Source organism: Muscardinus avellanarius, assembly GCF_963383645.1.
Source record: "Muscardinus avellanarius genome assembly, chromosome: 3".
NCBI lineage: Eukaryota > Metazoa > Chordata > Mammalia > Rodentia > Gliridae > Muscardinus > Muscardinus avellanarius.
In genome coordinates this window covers 147,782,885-147,800,855 of record NC_137788.1, presented here as the reverse complement: position 1 = coordinate 147,800,855, position 17,971 = coordinate 147,782,885, and the positions used below count along the sequence as shown (strand labels likewise).

Below are 17,971 nucleotides of genomic sequence, written 5' to 3'. Positions count from 1 at the left end.
GGTTCCCTTAGCACCGGCGGCTCCCAGAAAGCACCTTCTTCCGCCACAACACGGGAACTTCCGGTCTGTGCCCGGTTAAAAGCCACCCCCGGAAACTCAGTCCCGAAGCTTAAGGGTCCGGGCGCTGAAGGGTCCGGCCTCTCGGGCGAGCTCGCCGGGGGAGGACCGGTGTGGACCCGGAGGAGGGGCGTAGCCTCAGCGGCACCCGCTGGCCTGTCAGATCCTGGCCGTTCCGGGTCTGCGTCCTCACCCCACCAACCGCTGGCGCCAGAACCCCCGCCCGGTGCAAAGCCGAGCTCGTCGCAAAAGGCCGAATGAGCGGCGAGTCCCGCCAGCGGCCGCGCTGACGATCTGCAGAAGGGGCCGCACAACCCCGCGGTGCTCGCTGTCCGCCCCAGAGCCCGCAGAACGCAGAGAGGCGCTGGGTTAGCCATCCCTTGGCTAGGGGACGTTCGGTTCATTTTTATTTTCAGTATTGCAGTGCCGCAATGATTTATATAGATGTCTCCTCGTGCAAATGGGCTGTTTCTCCATTAGATGGTGAAAGGTGGAATCGAGGGATCTTGAATGCAATTCCATTCAATATGTTCTGGCGAGCCGAGCGTGGCAGTGGCTCACTCCTGTAATCCTATTACTTGGGAGACTGCGACTGGAGGATCGCAGGTTCGAAGCCAGTGCACGGTAACTTATCGAAGCCCTGTTTCAACACAAAAATAAAAACAGGACTGAAGCCGGGTGTGGTGGCGCACCTTGTAATCCCAGCGTTCAGGAGGCTGAGAACAGAGGATCGCGATTCGCGGACAGCCTCAGCTACTTAGGGAAGCCTTGAAACCCTGCTTCAAAATAAAGAATAAAAAATTGGGCAGAGGGTGTAGTAGCTCGGAGGTCAAATGCCCCTGGATTCCATTCCCAGACCTGCAAACAAAACAAAACAAAAAACAGGACTGAGAATGTAGGTCAGAGTAGAATGTCCCTGGGTTCAACTCCCAATATCAAAAAAATAAGATAGAGCCGGGTGTGTTGAACCACGCTTTTAATCCCAGCATTTGGGAGGCTGAGACAGGAGGATCGAGGTTCGTGGACTGCCTCAGCTACTTAGTGAGGCCCTCTACAACTTAGTGAGCCCCTATTTCAAAATAAAGAATAGGGCTGGAGGTGTACTGCCTCAGCTACTTAGTGAGGCCCTCTACAACTTAGTGAGCCCCTATTTCAAAATAAAGAATAGGGCTGGAGGTGTAGCTTAGAGGTAGAATCCCTCTGGGTTCAATCCCCAGTACTGCAAAATAAAATAAAAGGTATTGGCCGTTCCGAATTGGTAACGTCCTAATTTTATTTCTTCTTAACAACCTAGTGCAAGTGAGATGAAGCACATATGTACACTGTGAATGGACCTATGGATGGAGCTGCAGATCTACCTAGAGGCCTGTGGTGATATGCACCAAATGCCCTTAAACTATGTATGTGTTTAACATTAGACAGAGTTTCCGGCTCCAGACTTCATAATGAAATGGTTGTGTATGAATGAAAAGGCTTAGACTGGAGCATGTACATCTCAGCAGTGTCATTACAGGAAAAAATGGGAGGCAAACTATCAAAGTGAGGCTCTGGTTAAATGCTTTGTTCTAGATGCACGTAAGAAATACTAATGAGCCAGGTGGTAACCCACGCTTGTAATCCCCACGCTTGGGAGGCGGAGACAGGAGGATCTCGCAGGTTCGAAGCCAGCCGCGCTGGCTTAAGAGACCCTGTTTCCAAAAATAAAAAAAAGTATAAAATAGGTCTGGGAGTGTAGCCCAGAAGTAGAAGGGCTTCCAGGAACCCCAGTACCACCAAAAAAGAAAGAAAGAAAGAAAGAAAGAAAGAAAGAAAGAAAGAAAGAAAGAAAGAAAGAAAGAGAAATTAAAGAAATCCTAATGATTATCTAAAAATCATTCTGTGAAAGATTTACAATACAGGGAAATGCTCATGACCTAGTAAGTGAACAGATTACACACAGTATATACAGGGGACAATTCACTTTGTCCAGACTGAAAGTAAATACACCAAAATATGAATGAGAGTTGCACCTGCTGGGATGGGACCATCGGTGTGTTTGTTCAGCACAGGCCCCTGAGGCCACACTACCTGACTTCACCCCGGCTCTGGGCACCTTGGACAAGAGCCTTGTCTATAGAATAGGTGTAATACCCGTTTCCTTAGCTGGAAAACTGGGAAATGATTCAACTCACTCCAGAGAGTTGTTCTAAAACAAAAGGATTGAATATTTGGTAGCTCTTGGAAAGATGTTTAGCATATAACTGAGTATTTATAGTATGAGAATATAACATAAGTTTTGATTTGGGATATTTGTTTTGTTTTGTTTTGTTTTAGTGGTGCTGGACATTGAACCCAGGGGCATTCTACCTCTGAGCTATACCCCCAGCCCTGTTTTCATGTTTGTTTGTTTGTTTGTTTGTTTTTGTTTGTTTGTTTGTTTTTGGTGCTGGGGGTGGAACCCAGGAGCCTTCTACCTCCAGGCTACACTCCCAGACTTATTTTATTTTTTTTATTTGGAAACAGGGTCTCGCTAAGTTGCTGAGAGCCTCACTAAGTTACTGAAGCTGGCTTCGAACCTGCAATCCTCCTGTCCCTAATAAATAAAACTCCAAAAAGCAATTGCGGAGCCAGGCATAGTGGCGCACCACTGAAATCCCAGGACTAGGGAGGCAAAGTAGTGAGACTCTTATCAACCTAGCAAGATGTTTCCAAGTTGGGCTGGGGGTGTAGCTTGAGGGCAGAATGCCTCTGGGTTCAATCCACACTACCACAAAAAAAAAAAAAAGAAGAAGAAGAAGAAGAAGAAAGAAAGAAAAGCAATTACACTGAAACTTCTTGACAAAATGTTTCAAGTATTAAAGAGGAGTATCAAAGAAAATTCTAGAAACAGGCGTGGGAGCACACACTTGTAATCCCAGCATTCAGGAGGCTGAGACCAGAGGGTCATGGTTCAGCTACTCAGTGAGGCCCTCTGCAACTCAGTGAGACCCTGTTTCAAAATAAAGAATAAAAAATAGGGCTGGGGGTGTAGCTTGGAGGTAGAATGTCCCTGGGTTCCATCCCCAGTACCACAAAAAAAAAAAAAAAAAATCTAAGCCAGGCATGGTGGTGCACGCTTGTAATCCCAGCATTAATCATGGTTCCAGGACAGACTCAGCTACTACTTAGTGAGGCCCTTTTAAACTCAGTGCGACCCTGTTTCAAAATAAAGAATAAAAAATAGAGCTGGGTGTATAGCTCGGAGGTAGAATGCCCTGGGGTTCCATCCCCAGTACCACAAAAAAATAAAAATAAAAACATAAAGAAAATGTTAAAACAGAATGAAGGGGAACCAGCTCTACCAACTAATAAAACCTACTATGATAGTTTAAATTGTAATTAAAGGAAGACTTATTGAAATAGAATATATAACTTAAACATAATAAAATCTTGATATGTGATATAGAAAACAACATAATTTGATGGTGGGAAAATTAAATACTGTTGAGGTACCTGGTGAGCGATTTAAAAACAAGAAGTTTAGTTATTTTATTTCATACCTTCCCACAGATTAAAAGCAGAATGGATTAAAGAGTTAAGTATAAAATCAAATAAGCTGGGCATGGTGGCATACTCTTGTAATCCCAGTACTTGGGAGGCTGAGACAAGGGAATTAATTGCAGGTCCACGCCAGCTTCAACTACTTAGTGAGATCCTCTACAACTTAGTGAGACCCTGTTTCAAAATAAAGAATAAAAAATAGGGCTGAGGGGTGTAGCTCAGAGGAAAATGCCTCTGGGTTCAATCTGGGTTCAATCTCCAGTACAACACATACATACACACGTACATGCAACAAACATCAAATAAAACCAAAATGGAATAAAATGATATTGAATAGCATCTACTAGGTTTTTATGTGTTTTTTGCCGTACTGGATATTAAATCCAGGGTTGCTTTACTACTGAGCTACATCCCTCGTCCTTTTTATTTTGTTTGGAGGGTCTAACTAAATTGCCTAAACTAGCCCGGAACTTTTGACCCTCCTGGGCAGCCAGAATTGCAAGGCACGTACCACCTAACCCAGCCTTAGAATAGCTAATATCTGAAAAGAAAATACTAGCTTGGAAACAAGTTAAAAAATAAAATCACAGCTAGGTGTGGTGGCACACGCTTGTAATCTCAGTACCTGAGAGGCTGAGAGACAGGAGGATCGCAGGTTCAAGGCCACCCTCAGGAAGTAGTGGGACTCTCATCAACCTAGTGAGACCCTGTTTCAGAATAAAAATAAAACAGGGCTATGGGTATACCTCAGAGGTAGAATGCCCCTGGGTTCAATCCCCTGTGCCACAAAAAAAAAAAAAGAAAGAAATCATTAAAAGCCAACAGCTATGTCTATATAAAGATTATAATTTCTCTATGGAAAATTCTTTAATAAAAAGTTGTTAAAATATGGCAAATGATCATATTTTAAACATAAATAATTCTGATAAACCAAAAAGATCCCGATAGCCGGGCGTGGTGGCGCACGCTTGTAATCCCCACGCTTGGGAGGCGGAGACAGGAGGATCGCGCTGGCTTAAGAGACCCTGTTTCCAAATAAAAATATAAAAATAGGTCTGGGAGTGTAGCCCGGAGGTAGAAGAGCTTCCAGGAACCCCAGTACCACACAAAAAAAAAAAAAAATCCCAATAGTTAAATGGGCAAATGATCTGAGTTAACAAAAGAGGAAATAGATACAGAAATGAAAAAATGTTTAAGCTCACTATAAATGGCAGAAAAGGCAAATTAAAATATATTAAAGTGTTATTTCCCCCTCATCAGATATCATTTTAAACAATGTTTTCATACCCAGTTCTGGCAAAAGTAGCATGAAAATGGTTCTCTCCTACATTGCTAGTGAAATTACAGCTTAGAACAACCCTTTGGGGAAGTAATTTGGCAATACAACAATTTTACAAAAGATTCTGAGATTCCCAGCAATCTGACTCTTGGGAATTTGTTTCTAAATAACCAAAAAGTACAGTGTGTGGTGGGAGAAAGGAGGGTTGAGGGAGCCACAGCTCTTTCAGCAGTTTCTGAAACAATTATACTGGCTACGTGGGGATCAACTTAAATACACAAAAATGAGACCGTGACAGAACTATTCAACTGTAGTCCGTCATATAGATGATGGTTATGAAGACTGTGTGGCGATTATGTAACACTAATGGAAAAAGTAATATCAGATTTTATGTGTACGCATATTAAAAGCCCAAAATACTAAAAATTATGAGCACAACTGAGCGAGATTCTGGGAGTGAGATTCAGGCCCCGGCTCCCCACACAGCCTCTGAGCCACAGCAGCTTCCATCTTCCCCTGTCTTGCTCCTGGGGGAGAGGACTCAGCCTGTTTCCTGCCTGCTGAGTCTGGAGCCTTCTCATCCTCGGCCCATCTGGCTTCCCTTCCACCAGTCTCCAGTTCCCAGCTGGGCTGGGCTCCTGCTGAACGGGCAGGTCACCCAGACCTTAGGCACCACAATACCGCCACCCAGATTCTGGACTCTTTTTTTTTTTTTCAGTACTGGGGATGGAACCCAGGGGCATTCTACCTCTAAACTATATCCCCAGCCCTTTTTTTTTTATTCTTTATATAAAACAGGGTCTCACTGAGTCGCAAAGGGCCTCACTAAGTAGCTGAGGCTGTCTGCATACCTGAATCCTCCTGTCTCAGCCTCCCAAATGCTGGGATGACAAGCGTGTGCCACCACGGCCTGGCTGGACTTCATTCTTGATCCCAGCCTGTTCTCCCAGGTCCTGTTGATTCTGCCCACCCAGATGCCCCTCAAAGCACTTTCTTCCCTCCATCTACCCTGACCCTACCAGAAACAAACAAACAAACAAACAAAAAACCCGCCAGCTTCTCCCTTAGATAATTGCCGGACTCCTAAATGAACTCACAGCTCCAGCTTCTCTGAAATCAAGTGAGCGTGGAAACAGACACATCAGACCTGAGCCTCCCCGTGGGACCACTAGCTTCCAGGATGTTAAGGATTAAAGTCCCCAAAGCCTGAAGATGCCATGTCCAATCTCCAGGCTCATCTCGACACCCCACACACACACTCCACCCCAACCTGCTGAGCTCCGGGCATAATAATCTTCCTTTCCAGAAACCTCTCCAAGATTCTGGACCATTCTTGTTGCCTTAGGACATCTCCTGTTGCCAATGAGGCTCTATGTTGGGAATGGTGGCCTGTTAAAAAGTTTGCTATACTCTTTGACCACGGTGCTTTGGGCAGCAGGGTGCCCCACGACACACCTTTACCCTTAGTCAACGTCCCCGGTTCCCCCTGCTCAGCCACCTCCTTGACCACACTAAGGCTGAGGTCCCTGCATGAGCTGCTTCTAAGCCAGTCCTGTTCACATACAGGACACCAGAAAAATGGCTACTCCATTATAGACCCTCCCACAGGCCAAGGAAGCAGATGACAGCCCTGGGTTTGAATTGTGGTCCTGACACTATTAGCTGGGCAAGTTGCTTAATCTTTCTGAGCCCCTTTCCTTCCTCTGCAATATGCATGTAGAAAGGGAATGGCTGGGTAGGTAAGAATGTGGACTTTGAGGGTGGGTGGGTAGTGGCACACACCTGTAATCCCAGTACTTGGGGGGGGGGCTGAGACAGGAGGATTGCAGGTTCAAGGACAGCCTCAGCAACTTTGTGAGATTTGCAGCAACCTGGCAAGACCGTTTCCTATCAAAATAATAACAAGGGCAGGGGTGTATCTCAGAAGTAGAATGTCCCTGGGTTCAATTGCCAGTAACACACACACACACACACACACACACACACGAATGTGGACTTTCAAATTTAAGTTCCTCTCATAGTATAACCATCCACAGATCCTAGAGTTTCAGTCGCTATGAAAAAACCTGGAATTATCATGCGTGCCACATGAGACTGTGACAATTAAGATTTTATAAGTACGTAGCATAAATACTAGCACCAGGAAGAACTCATTAGTCAGAAGCTACAACAGGCATGGAAAGCACCTGGCACTGTGTTTAAGACTTTAGGGAGGCTAATTACTAGTTCACAGCCACCCCTCTTCTCTAGGTCAAGAAGAGTCCACGGGCTACAGACATGTAAATTTCAACTTAGGACAAGCAGATGGCACTCCACGTCCCACTGCAGGTTTGGGTAAGGACATACCACCCAACAAGACAATGTTCGGGACCAAAGACCAGTGGCTTCCTGCTTCTAGAGACACTGTTCAACCCAAGGACAGTTAATACCTGACAAGAACCCAGGCAAAATGGCAGAATTCTTTCCTGAAGGTTTGCTCATTCGTGACAAGTTCTCAAAATACAAAGCAATAGCAAGATAGGTGGTATAAAAATTGTGGCCCGGAACCAGGCATGGTGGTGCATGCTTGTAATCCCAGTACTTGGGAGGCTGAGACAGGAGGATTCTGCAGGTTTGAGGACAGTCTCAGCAAGTAGTGAGACTCTCATCAACCTAGAAATACCGTTTCCAAATAAAGAATAAAAAGAGTGCTGGTGATGTAGCTCAGAGGTAGAATGCCCCTAAATTCAATCCCCAGTACTGCCAAAAAAAAAAAAAAAAAAAACCTGGCCCAGTGCACGGTGTGGTGGCACATGACTATAAGTCCTAGTACTTGGGAGACTGAAAGAGGAAACTCGCAGATTCGAAGCCAGCCTCAGCAACTTAGTGAAGGTCTCAGCAACTTAAGGAGACTCTGTTTCCAAATAAAAAATAAAATACAGTTGAGGGGGTAGCCCAGAGGTAGAAGGCTCATGAATTCCATCCCCAGTACCACAAAAAAAAAAAAAAAAAAAAAAAGAGAGAGAGAGAGAAAGAAAGGAAGGAAGGAAGCGGCTAGTGGATGTATAGCTTAGTAGCAGAGCGCTTGCCTAGCATGCTCAGGGCCCTGGCTTCCATCCCAGCACCACAGAAACAATAAAAAATGTGGCCTAGCAAACAGAAAGACGCAGACTAGCCTGCGACACCTGAGAAGGCTGCTGGCCTCCCTGGAACGGCCTCCACTGGGACAGCAGAGAGGTCTGAAGACAGAAAACCCAAAAGGACACAGGGTCAGAGGAGGAATAAAGACGCCGCATGTGCAGGCGTGGTGGCTCACGCCTATAATCCCAGTTCCTGGGAGGCTGAGAAAGGAGGATCACAGGTTGGAGCCAGCCTCAGCTACTTGGTGAGGCCCTCCGCAACTCAGTGAGACCCTGTTTCAAAAAAAAAAAAAAATGGGGCTGAGAATGTAGCTCAGAGGTAGAATGTCCCTGGGTTCAATCCTCAGTACCGGGGGCGGGGGAGGAAGTGGCACTTGTGTGTGAGGAGGGGAGGAGCAAGCACAGAGGCTTGACGCAGGAGAGCAGAGGCTGCAACAGAGTGCTGGGGGGTAGAAGGAAAGCAGGAAGGGGGTAGAAGGTCAGAGGAAGGAGCCTGCTCACTTGTCCTCAGAACCCCTTTGCATTTATACAACAGGAAAGTCCCCAGGTGTGCACCAACACCAGGTCCAGCTCCTCTGAGCTCCAGCAGCACTGACAACTGAGCTCCAGCAGCAAGGTTGCCGCCAGGGAGGTGGAGTCACAGGATGTTTAGGAAGGCTAGAAGTCCAACCCAGGGGACCCGGAGCCACAGCCTGGGGCCCCTCTGCCAAAGTCGTAGTCTTGGATTTGATCTCAGCAGAGCGTGTTTAATGGGCATTCAGAGGTAGCTGCAGGAAGAACCAGATAAGACTTGAGGGACTGGACTCTCCAGCTCCAGGCGGAAGTCGGTGGTGAAAATTCTCAACAGTGCCTCAGAAGATGCAGGCGGCCCCGGAGACATGTGGGCCCTGCTAATCTCAGTCCTCCTGGAGAAATCCAAAGGGGTAAAGAGAGGTTAATGGAACATATTTCAGAAAAGTCTTCTGCGAGCTGTCACGCAAACAAGGGTCAACTGGGGCTGGGCGTGAGGGCACACGTTTATACTCCCAGCGTTCAGGAGGCGTAGACTGGAGGATCGCGGTTCGCTGACAGCTTAGGCCCTTTGCAACTCAGTGAGAGCCTGTTTCAAAAATAAAAAGACTAAAAAATAGGGCTGGGGGTGTAGCTCAGAGGTACAATGCCCTCTGGGTTCCATCCCCAGTACCACACAAAAAAGGGTCAACTACATGGCCCCCGTGGCCCCTCAGCCATCGCCGGCAGTAGAGCTGGCTCCAGCACTGGCCTGTAGCTCCACTACCTGTCATCTGGCTTTATTAAGACAGAAAGAAGTCAAGACTCCCCACACTACCTGCCCAAAGTCATCAAATTCATCAACCAAGAGAAAACCCCATTTTTTGTTTGTTTGCTTGCTTTTTGGTGGTGCTGGGGTTCCTGGAAACCCTTCTACCTCTGGGCTACACTCCCAGACCTATTTTATATTTTTATTTGGAAACAGGGTCTCTCAAGCCAGCGAGGCTGGCTTTGAACCTGCGCGATCCTCCTGTCTCCACCTCCCAAGTGCGGGGATTACAAGCGTGTGCCACCATGCCTGGCCAAAAAAAACACCATTTTTCTGTGACTTCTTCTTTTTTTTTTTTTTTTTTGGTGGGTCTGAGGATGGAACCCAGGAGTATTCGACCTCGAGCTACACCCCCTGCCCTATTTTTTCTATTCTTTATTTTGAAACAGGGTCTAAGTTGCAGAGGGCCTCACTAACTAGCTGAGACTGTCCGTGAACCGCCATCCTCCGGGTCTCAGCCTCCCAAATGCTGGAATTACAAGCGTGCGTCATCACGCCCAGATTTCTGTGACTTCTTTGCTGTATGTTTGTATGTATGTGTGTGGTACTGAGGATTGAACCCAGGGGCATTCTACCTCTGAGCTACACCTCCAGCCCTATTTTATTTTGATTTTGAAACAGGGTCTCATTAGGTTGGTAAGAGTCTCACTACCTGGCTGAGGCTGTCTTAGAACTTGTGATCCTTCTGTCTCAGCCTCCCATGTACCAGGACTACAGGCCTTCCCATCATTTAGAGCAACTTCTTTGCTCTAAATGTCCCATTTGGGGCCTTTTGACATAACTCAGTTCTTCAGGGAAGCCGGGCCTGGTGGTACACGCTTGTAATCCCAGTACTTGGGAGGCTAAGACAGGAGGATCTCAGGGTTGCAGCCGGCCTCAGCTATTTAGTGAGGCCCTCTGCAACTTAGTGAGACTCTGTTTCAAAATCAAAAACAGAAGCTGGGCATGATAGCCTTAGCTACTTAGTGAGGTCCTCTGCAACTAAGTGAGATCTTGTTTCAAAATAAAGAATAAAAATTAGAGCCGGTAGTGGTGGCGCATGCTTGTAATCCCAGCATTCGGGAGGCCAAGACCAGAGGATCGCAGTTCGCAGCCAGCCTCAGCTACTTAGTGAAGCCCTCCGCAACTTAGTGAGACCCTGTTTCAAAATAAAGTATAAAAAATAGGGCAGGGGGTGTAGCTCAGAGGTCAACTGCCTCTGGGTTCCATCCCTAGACCCGCAAAAAAAAAAAAAAAAAAAAAAAAAAAAAAAAAAAAAAAAAAATTAGGACTGGGGTGTATCCTGGAGGTAGAATATCCCTGGGTTCCATCCCCAGTACGGGGAAAAAATATTCAGGGAAAATGTACTTTAAAAAATATGGTAGGGCATAGGCATTTTCCAGCCATTGCAGGCCAGGAGTCCCACCAAGGAGAAGAAAACACAAGCTTTGAGAGCTCAGAGGCTCCTTGTGTGTTCACTTGAAGTAGAAACATTTGAAGACTTAATAGCTGTCATTGTCCCTTCTGCACCCCTCCTCCAACCCCTTGCTTTCATGAATCTTTGGGGCTTCATGTAGATAGGTATAGTTCAGGCCACCAACAAGAAAGTCCCAGGTTTGTTACTTTCAGTAACTCCTTGAAGGATGCTAACATGCTTTAGGGAATTCCACAGAATTCTACGCAGGCTGGAGGCTAGTTTATCCCACTCTCTTCTGGTCCTAGCCCCAACCGCAACCACTCCAACACCAGGTACACAGTCGTCACCTTGACCTACCCATTCCTCATCCTCTGCCCCATCTCCTTGCTCGCGGATCTCCGCTGCAGGCCCCTCTGAAGACTTCTGGGCCATGATGTTGTCTGTCCAGGATGCCCCTGTCTTTCTGTCACCAGCAAAATTACACTTGGTCACCGTGCCAGCCTCCAATTTGGCTAATGACTCTAAAAGAAGAGAAGTGGAATGTCCTCTCTCCTTGTGGCAGAACAGTGGGGGCTGGGCCCATCCTGGTGGGGTCCCCTAGGCCGGGGTTAAGTCATTGTTCTGCCCAGGCCTAGGGGTGGTCAGAAGGCCCTGGGTGGGGCCTCCAAGGGATAAACAGCAGGGGTTAACCACAGGAACCCCAAGACTGGGTGACACCCTGGGATCTAGTGTTTTCAAAGTAATGGCCCCAGGGTACTGGTCCAGGGATTTAGGAATGAATCTCAAGGGGGCCAGTTCCCAGGGGAGGCCAGACCTGGTCTACTCCCATAAGCTCTAACTAGGAGGGCCTCAGAGGGGGCCCACAGCCCTGCAGACCACAGGAGAACAGTGTGAAGGCACACTGCTTACCGAGGAAGGGACCGTCACCCCGAGTCTTCAGCCGTACCCCGGCCCCCAGTTCGAGTTCCATGGCCTCCATCTCTGACTCGGGAATCCAGAAGGCCACCGCCTGGTCGGGGGTGAGGGTCTCCGTCAGTGCCAGCAGCTCGGGCTTGTTCACCAGCCCCCTCAGCTCCTCGGGGGTGAGCCTGTCAGTGTCCCCCTTGGCTTCCACCTCTGTGGGCACACAGGGAGGAGACTGCTATGGCTGGGAGAATAAGTATGTCCAGAGGCCTCTGCCACCAAGGGCTGAGTGCTTTACATGCTCACACCCCTTCTACCTGCACACATTAAAGAAGCCCACGGTACAGGAGCTGTAGGCCTGGCTCTGCAGCGAACCTGTGCTCTGCTCTAACCTGCACAAGGGCTGGGCCCTGGCTAGACCCTGAGCCCTCCTTAAGTGTGCACAGCCCTTCCCAGCCCAGCAACCCAGAGCTGGCCCTACATGGAAACCAACCCAGGGGGCTACACCCTGCTGGAGTACACCCCAGCTGACCCAATACCAATCTCTACTCAGGGCACACAAGCGCAGCCAAGCCCCGGGCCAACTTCTCCAACTTCTCCAACACCCAGACAAACCATCTCATCACGCCCGGCTTTCCTTTTATTTTTTATATTGAAAGAGGGTCTTGCTAAGTTGCTGAATCTGGCCACAAACCTGCAATCCTCCTGTCTCAGCCTCCCAAGTACTGGGCTTACAGGCACACACCACCATGCCTAGCTACTGAGAAACCACTTTCCACAGGCCAAGCAGCTGTAGACAGACAAGCCCTGCTGTCCGAGGGCCTGAGAGAGAAAGGGCTGAAGCTACTTACTGTAGGACGACATGAGGAAGCCAGTGTTCACCTTCCTGGTAGCGCTGAAGTTGGGCTCAATTTCATCTCCCTTCGGGTCGAACTTACGGCGGTGGATACGACTGGGCCGGATATATAGCACATGGTAGCGCTCCTGGGGCCAGGCAGAGACAGAGTGAGGGGCAGCTTCTCCCGCCACCCCAGCCCCAGTGCACACACACAGCCTGGGCTCTGCTGGCAGCCTTGACCACCTCACCCTGTGCCTGGCATCCTACCTCAGCTCCAAAGATGTCCAGAGCGGGCAAGTGCCCCCCAGAACTCATTCTCTCATGTGTTTACTAGAGCACCACTAGGTCCAGGACAAGGAGGGTGCAGAGCCGGGCCCCAAGCCTACATACAGCCAGAGCAGAACAGACATGCAGGAAGCCAAAACCCAAGCCACAGGAATCCCAAATCCCAGAAAGCCAGCGTGGATGCTGCCCCGATGCTGTGGAAAGGCCACTGAAGGGCCCTGGGGGGGAGGGAGGGCGCTCCCCCAGGGAAGGGGCCTCAGCTTCTCCCATCACCCAGGGGCAGAGGGATCCTCTTTTCAGGAACACGTATGAATTCAGAGACGAGAGGGGGGAAGGAATGCAGAGCAAACCATTAAGTACTTATAATGTTAAGCAGGTGGGAGAACTGGCCCCAAAGACTGAAGAGGCTGAGGCCACTTCCAGGGCGAAATAAGCAAGAGAGATGGAGAAAACTGCAGCGGTGGGAACAAGAATATGAAAAGCCTGAGGCTACCGGGCGTGGTGGCGCACGCTTGTCATCCCGGTACTTGGGAGGCAGAGACAGGAGGAGCGCAGGTTCAAAGCCAGCCTCAGCAACTTGTGAGACCCTACACAACTTAGTGAGACTCTGCTTCGAAATAAAGAATAACAAGCTGGGCGTGATGGCGCACGCTTGTAATTCCAGCATTCGGGAGGCTGAGACAGGAGGATCGTGGTTCGTGGACAGCCCCAGCTACTACTTAGTGAGGCCCTTTGCAACTCAGTGAGACCCTATTTCAAAATAAAAAATAGGGCTATGGGTATAGCTCAGAGGTAGAACACCTCTGGGTTCAATCCCCAGTACCTCAAAAGAAAGAAAGAGAGAAGGAGAAAGAAAGAAAGAAAGAAAGAAAGAAAGAAAGAAAGAAAGAAAGAAAGAGAGGTGTGCAGAACGCAGAACTAAGGCTCAGAAAGGAGACACAGGCTAGTACCACAGGGGAATGCCAGGAGTCCACAGACACCTGAGATGGTGTGGTGATAAATGTCATGACCCCAAGAAGCTGACAAGACAAAGGCCAAAGAGGCATCAAAAGGGGGACGGAAGGCCCAGACAGCAACAGCAACATAGACTTCACATCAGGCTGAACTGCTACCTTCTCAGCTATGAGCCAGCCCCTCCCACCCCCACCCGTCTGCTGTACCCTCTCCGCCCCCTGGTCCCATGTGGCTGCTGACCTCATGACCCCACTTCCTATCTGCTCTGTGATCTCATGGGAGACAGGGCACAAGGGGATGCTTGGTCCTCACCTTCCTGCCATGGGCATCCGAGATGCTGTGCCGAGATACATCCACCAGTTCTCCCTCCAGCAGGATGCCGCTTCCCCTGAGGGGAGAAGGAGAGAAGGGATGGCTGGTTCCATTCTCTCCAACCAGGAGAGAGCCAGGATTCCAATTCTGTGGTCCAGGTCAGAGTCTACACTACAAGTTCCACCCAAGTCTCCTAGTCCCCTGGCCCTGAGCTGCCTGTACTGAGCAGCCCCTCTCTGAGCTTCCCACCTGGGAGCCCCCATTCTTCAAAGGCCCAAAGGACAGGAGCAACCTGGTCAGCCTGCCTCAAAACCAAACTATGAGCGGAGCATGGTGACTCACACTTGTAATCCCAGCATTTGGGAGACTGAGATAGGAGGATCGAGGTTCATGGCCAGCCTCAGGTACTTAGGCCCTTTGCAACTCAGTGAGACCCTGTTTCAAAAATAAACAATAAATAATAGGGCTGGGGGTGCGGCATGGAGGTAGAATGCCCCTGGGTTCTATCCCCAGTGATGCAAAAAAAGAAAAAAAAAAAAACTATAACCCCCTCCTTCAGGGCCCCAGGGGTTATTGTAAACAGAGCCTCAGTCTTATCTACAAAACAGGGAGAAAAACAGGTCCCTACCTCCACTCCTCTGATGCTGGCATGAGATCATGCAGTGAAAGGTATTTTGTAAACTATTAAGTGCTAACTAAATATAAGGGATTTTGCCGGGCGTGGTGGCGCACACTTGTAATCCCAGTATTTTGGAGGCTGAGACAGGAGGATCACACAGGTTCGAAGCCAGCCTCAGCTACTTAGTGAGGCTCTCAGCAATTAGTGAGACCCTGTTTCCAAATAAAATAGGTCTGAGAGTATAGCCAAGAGGTAGAAGAAGCCCCCTGGTTCCATCTGTAGTACCACGAAAAACAACAAAAAAAGGGATTTTACTGTGTGTGTGTGTGTGTGTGTGTGTGTGTGTGTGTGTGTGTGTGATGCTGGGGGTGAATAGTAGCCAGGGGCCTTCTACATCCAGGCTATACCCTCAGCCATTTTTACTTTATTTCATTTTATTTATTTATTTTTGCAGTACTGGGATGGAACCCAGAGAATTTCATCCTCCGGGCTATATTCCTAGACCTATTTTATATTTTATTTGGAAACAGGGTCTTACTAAGTTGCTGAGAGCCTCACTAAGTAGGTGAGGCTTTGAACCTGGCTTTTGATCCTCCTGTCTCAGACTCCCAAGTGCCGTTATTTTATTTTATTTTTAGTTCTGGGAATTGAAACCAGAAGCATTCTACCTCTGAGCGATACCCCAGCCCTATTTGGTGGTGGTGGGGGGTGTCTGGGGATGAAACCCAGGGGCTTTCTACCTCCAGGTTATACCTCCAGACCTATTTTATATTTTATTTGGAAATAGGGTCTAAGTTCTGAGCGCCTCACTAAATGGCTTTGAACGAGCCATCTTCCTGTCTCAGCCTCCCAGATACTGGGATTACAAATGTGTCTACTACCTGGCTAACCCCAGCCCTATTTTTATTCTTTATTTTGAAACAGGACTTCACCAAGTGTGGAGGGCCTAAATAGCTGAGGCTGGCTACAAATCCACACGATCCTCTTGTCTCAGCCTCCCAAATACTGGGATTACAAGCATCCGCAACCACACCTGATGACCCCTAGCCTTGTTTTGTTTTGAAACAATCTCTCTAGGTTGATGAGTCTCACTACTTGCTGAGGTTGTCCTTGAAACTGTGATCCTCCTGTGTAGGCCTACCAATTATTAGGATTACAGATGTACACCACCACACCCAGCTAGGATTTTACTTTTTTATTTAAGCAAATTTGGGCAGGTATCGAAGCTGTTGGAAGTTATCTTCCCTCTTCATCTATTTTAATATACCTGCTTGCATTCAAACTCACAGTTACCAACCCAAAGAAACAGCTCTTGTCTCTTTAGGGGTGGTGAACTCTAGGCTTGGAGACTAACCTCAGATCATAGGGTCCCACGCTGAAATGGACGGCCAGGCTCTACTAACAAGAACCTGGCCCTCCTACCTACCTGCTGCCCAGCACTGCCCGCCTGTCCCCTCTCCACTCACTTTTTTTTTTTCCTACCTCCGGGCTATACTCCCAGACCTGTTTTTTTATATTTTATTTGGAAACAGGGTCTCACTAAGTTGCTGAGAGCCTCACTAAGGCTAGCTTTGGAACCTGTGCAATCCTGTCTCCGCCTCAGAAGCAGGGATGACAAGCGTGCACCACCACGCACTTCTTGACCCCCTTCCCACCTGCTCTGTAGCCCATCAGGGAAGGGGCTAGATCCTGTCTTAGCACTGGCAGACTCCCCACTCAGATTCTAGTTTTCACAAAAGCAGATTCCTCTTTCAAAATGGAATAATAAGGGAGGAGCAGGGAGCCGGGTGTGGTGACCACGCTTGTATTCCCCCGTGCAGAGACAGAAGGATCCCTCAGGTTCCATGGCAGCCATGCTGGTTTAAGAGATACTGTTTCCAAAAATTAAAAAAGGTCTAAAATAGGTCTGGGAGTGTAGCCCGGAAGTAGAAGGGCTTCCAGGACCCCCAGTACCACCATTAAAAAAAAAAAAATAGGGACAATGAAGAGGGATGAAGCAGGAAGCAAAAGCACCCTACCTTACACACTCCACCCCCTCCCCCGCCATATTCTTTTTTTTTTTTTTTTCTTTTTTTTCGGTACTAGGAATTGAACCCAGGGGCATTCTACCTCTGAGATACACCCCCAGCCCTGTTTTTAATTCTTTATTTTAAAACAAGGCCTCACTTAGTGCAGAAGGCCTCACGAAGCTGAGCACGGCCCTGAACCATGATCCTCCCACCTCAGCCTCCCAAGTACTGGGATTACAAGTGTGCGCCAGCACACCCGGCTCCCCGTATTCTTTTTAAAAATATTTAGCTGATGAAGATTCTATATATTCAAGGTCTGCAATGTGATAACCTGATATAAATCCGTATCCTGTAATGATCACAATCAAATTAATCCATCCGCTACCACCCTGGCTACACATTAGATCTCCAGAACTTGTTCCTCGTCTAACAGAAAAGCTGCACCCCTTGGTCATCTCCCCAAATGCTCCCTTTTCCCCTTCTCCTCCCCCCCCCCCGAAAACCACGGTGCACGCTCTGCTTCTGCGTTGCACTGTTTAGATTCCACAAATGAGAATGGATCCGGCGCACTCTGCCTCATTCCTCAGGGTCTGCAATTGCAAATAAGAGGGTGGGTCCTTCGCAAACCCAGGGGGAGGCGGGGTCCCTCGCGCGGACCCCCGGGGGCAGGCGGAGCAGCCGGAAGGAGCTCAGCGCTAGGGACAGCTGGGTGGGGCTCAGCGCCGCCTGCCGAGCCGGTCGGGGCGGGATCCTGCCCCGGGTGCACCCACCCAAGGGCGTTCAGAGCCGACCTGTGTCTTCGGGGTGCGCTGGGAGGAGGGGCTCGAGGTCAGAAAGGTGGCGGGGGCAGCTCGGGCTTCCTCCCATCGCCTCCCCACCTCCAGTCTGGATCTGCATTAAGGGTCGGAGGGCCAGGCCGCAGCGCCTATCCGCGCCGGGTCCAGGCCCGGGGCGCCCCGGTGCCCGCCGGCTGGACAGCAGGGGCGCGGGGCGCGGGGTCCCAGGCCCCGATGGGCGGCGGGGCCTACCCCTGGTGGGCGGCGGGGTCCCAGGCGCCGGGCAGCCGCGCGCTCAGCACCGCTTTGTTCCGGAGGGCGCCGTCCTGGTAGATGCGGCTCATGCTCCCGGCGGCTGCTCGGCCTGGAGGGTCCGGAGGCCGCGGCCGCACCGCCCTCGAGCCCGCAGCTCCGGAGCCGCCCAGCCCCGGGAGTTCCCGGACCCGACTTAAAGGGGCCGAGCCCCGCTCCTCCGGCCGGGCGGAGTCGGCGGGGAGGGCTTCAGGAAGGACCCCAGGCCAGAGGCTTATCTCCAGCCTGTCCTCTCTCTTCTCCGTGCTTTCTCTCCTTCCTCGTTACTAAAGATA

General features: G+C 49.3%; 1 protein-coding gene across 1 annotated transcript; it reads right to left on the bottom strand.

The window, feature by feature from the left end:
- Positions 1-109: 109 nt before the first annotated feature.
- On the bottom strand, positions 110-17,728 carry LOC308260396 (arpin; the record flags this gene model as incomplete). The annotated part of the gene is made up of 6 exons (XM_080691688.1): positions 110-351; positions 11,036-11,209; positions 11,598-11,804; positions 12,443-12,575; positions 13,981-14,056; positions 17,637-17,728. The coding sequence occupies 6 exons, from the start codon at positions 17,726-17,728 to the stop codon at positions 110-112; spliced, it is 924 nt and encodes a 307-aa protein (XP_080547814.1).
- Positions 17,729-17,971: the final 243 nt, after the last annotated feature.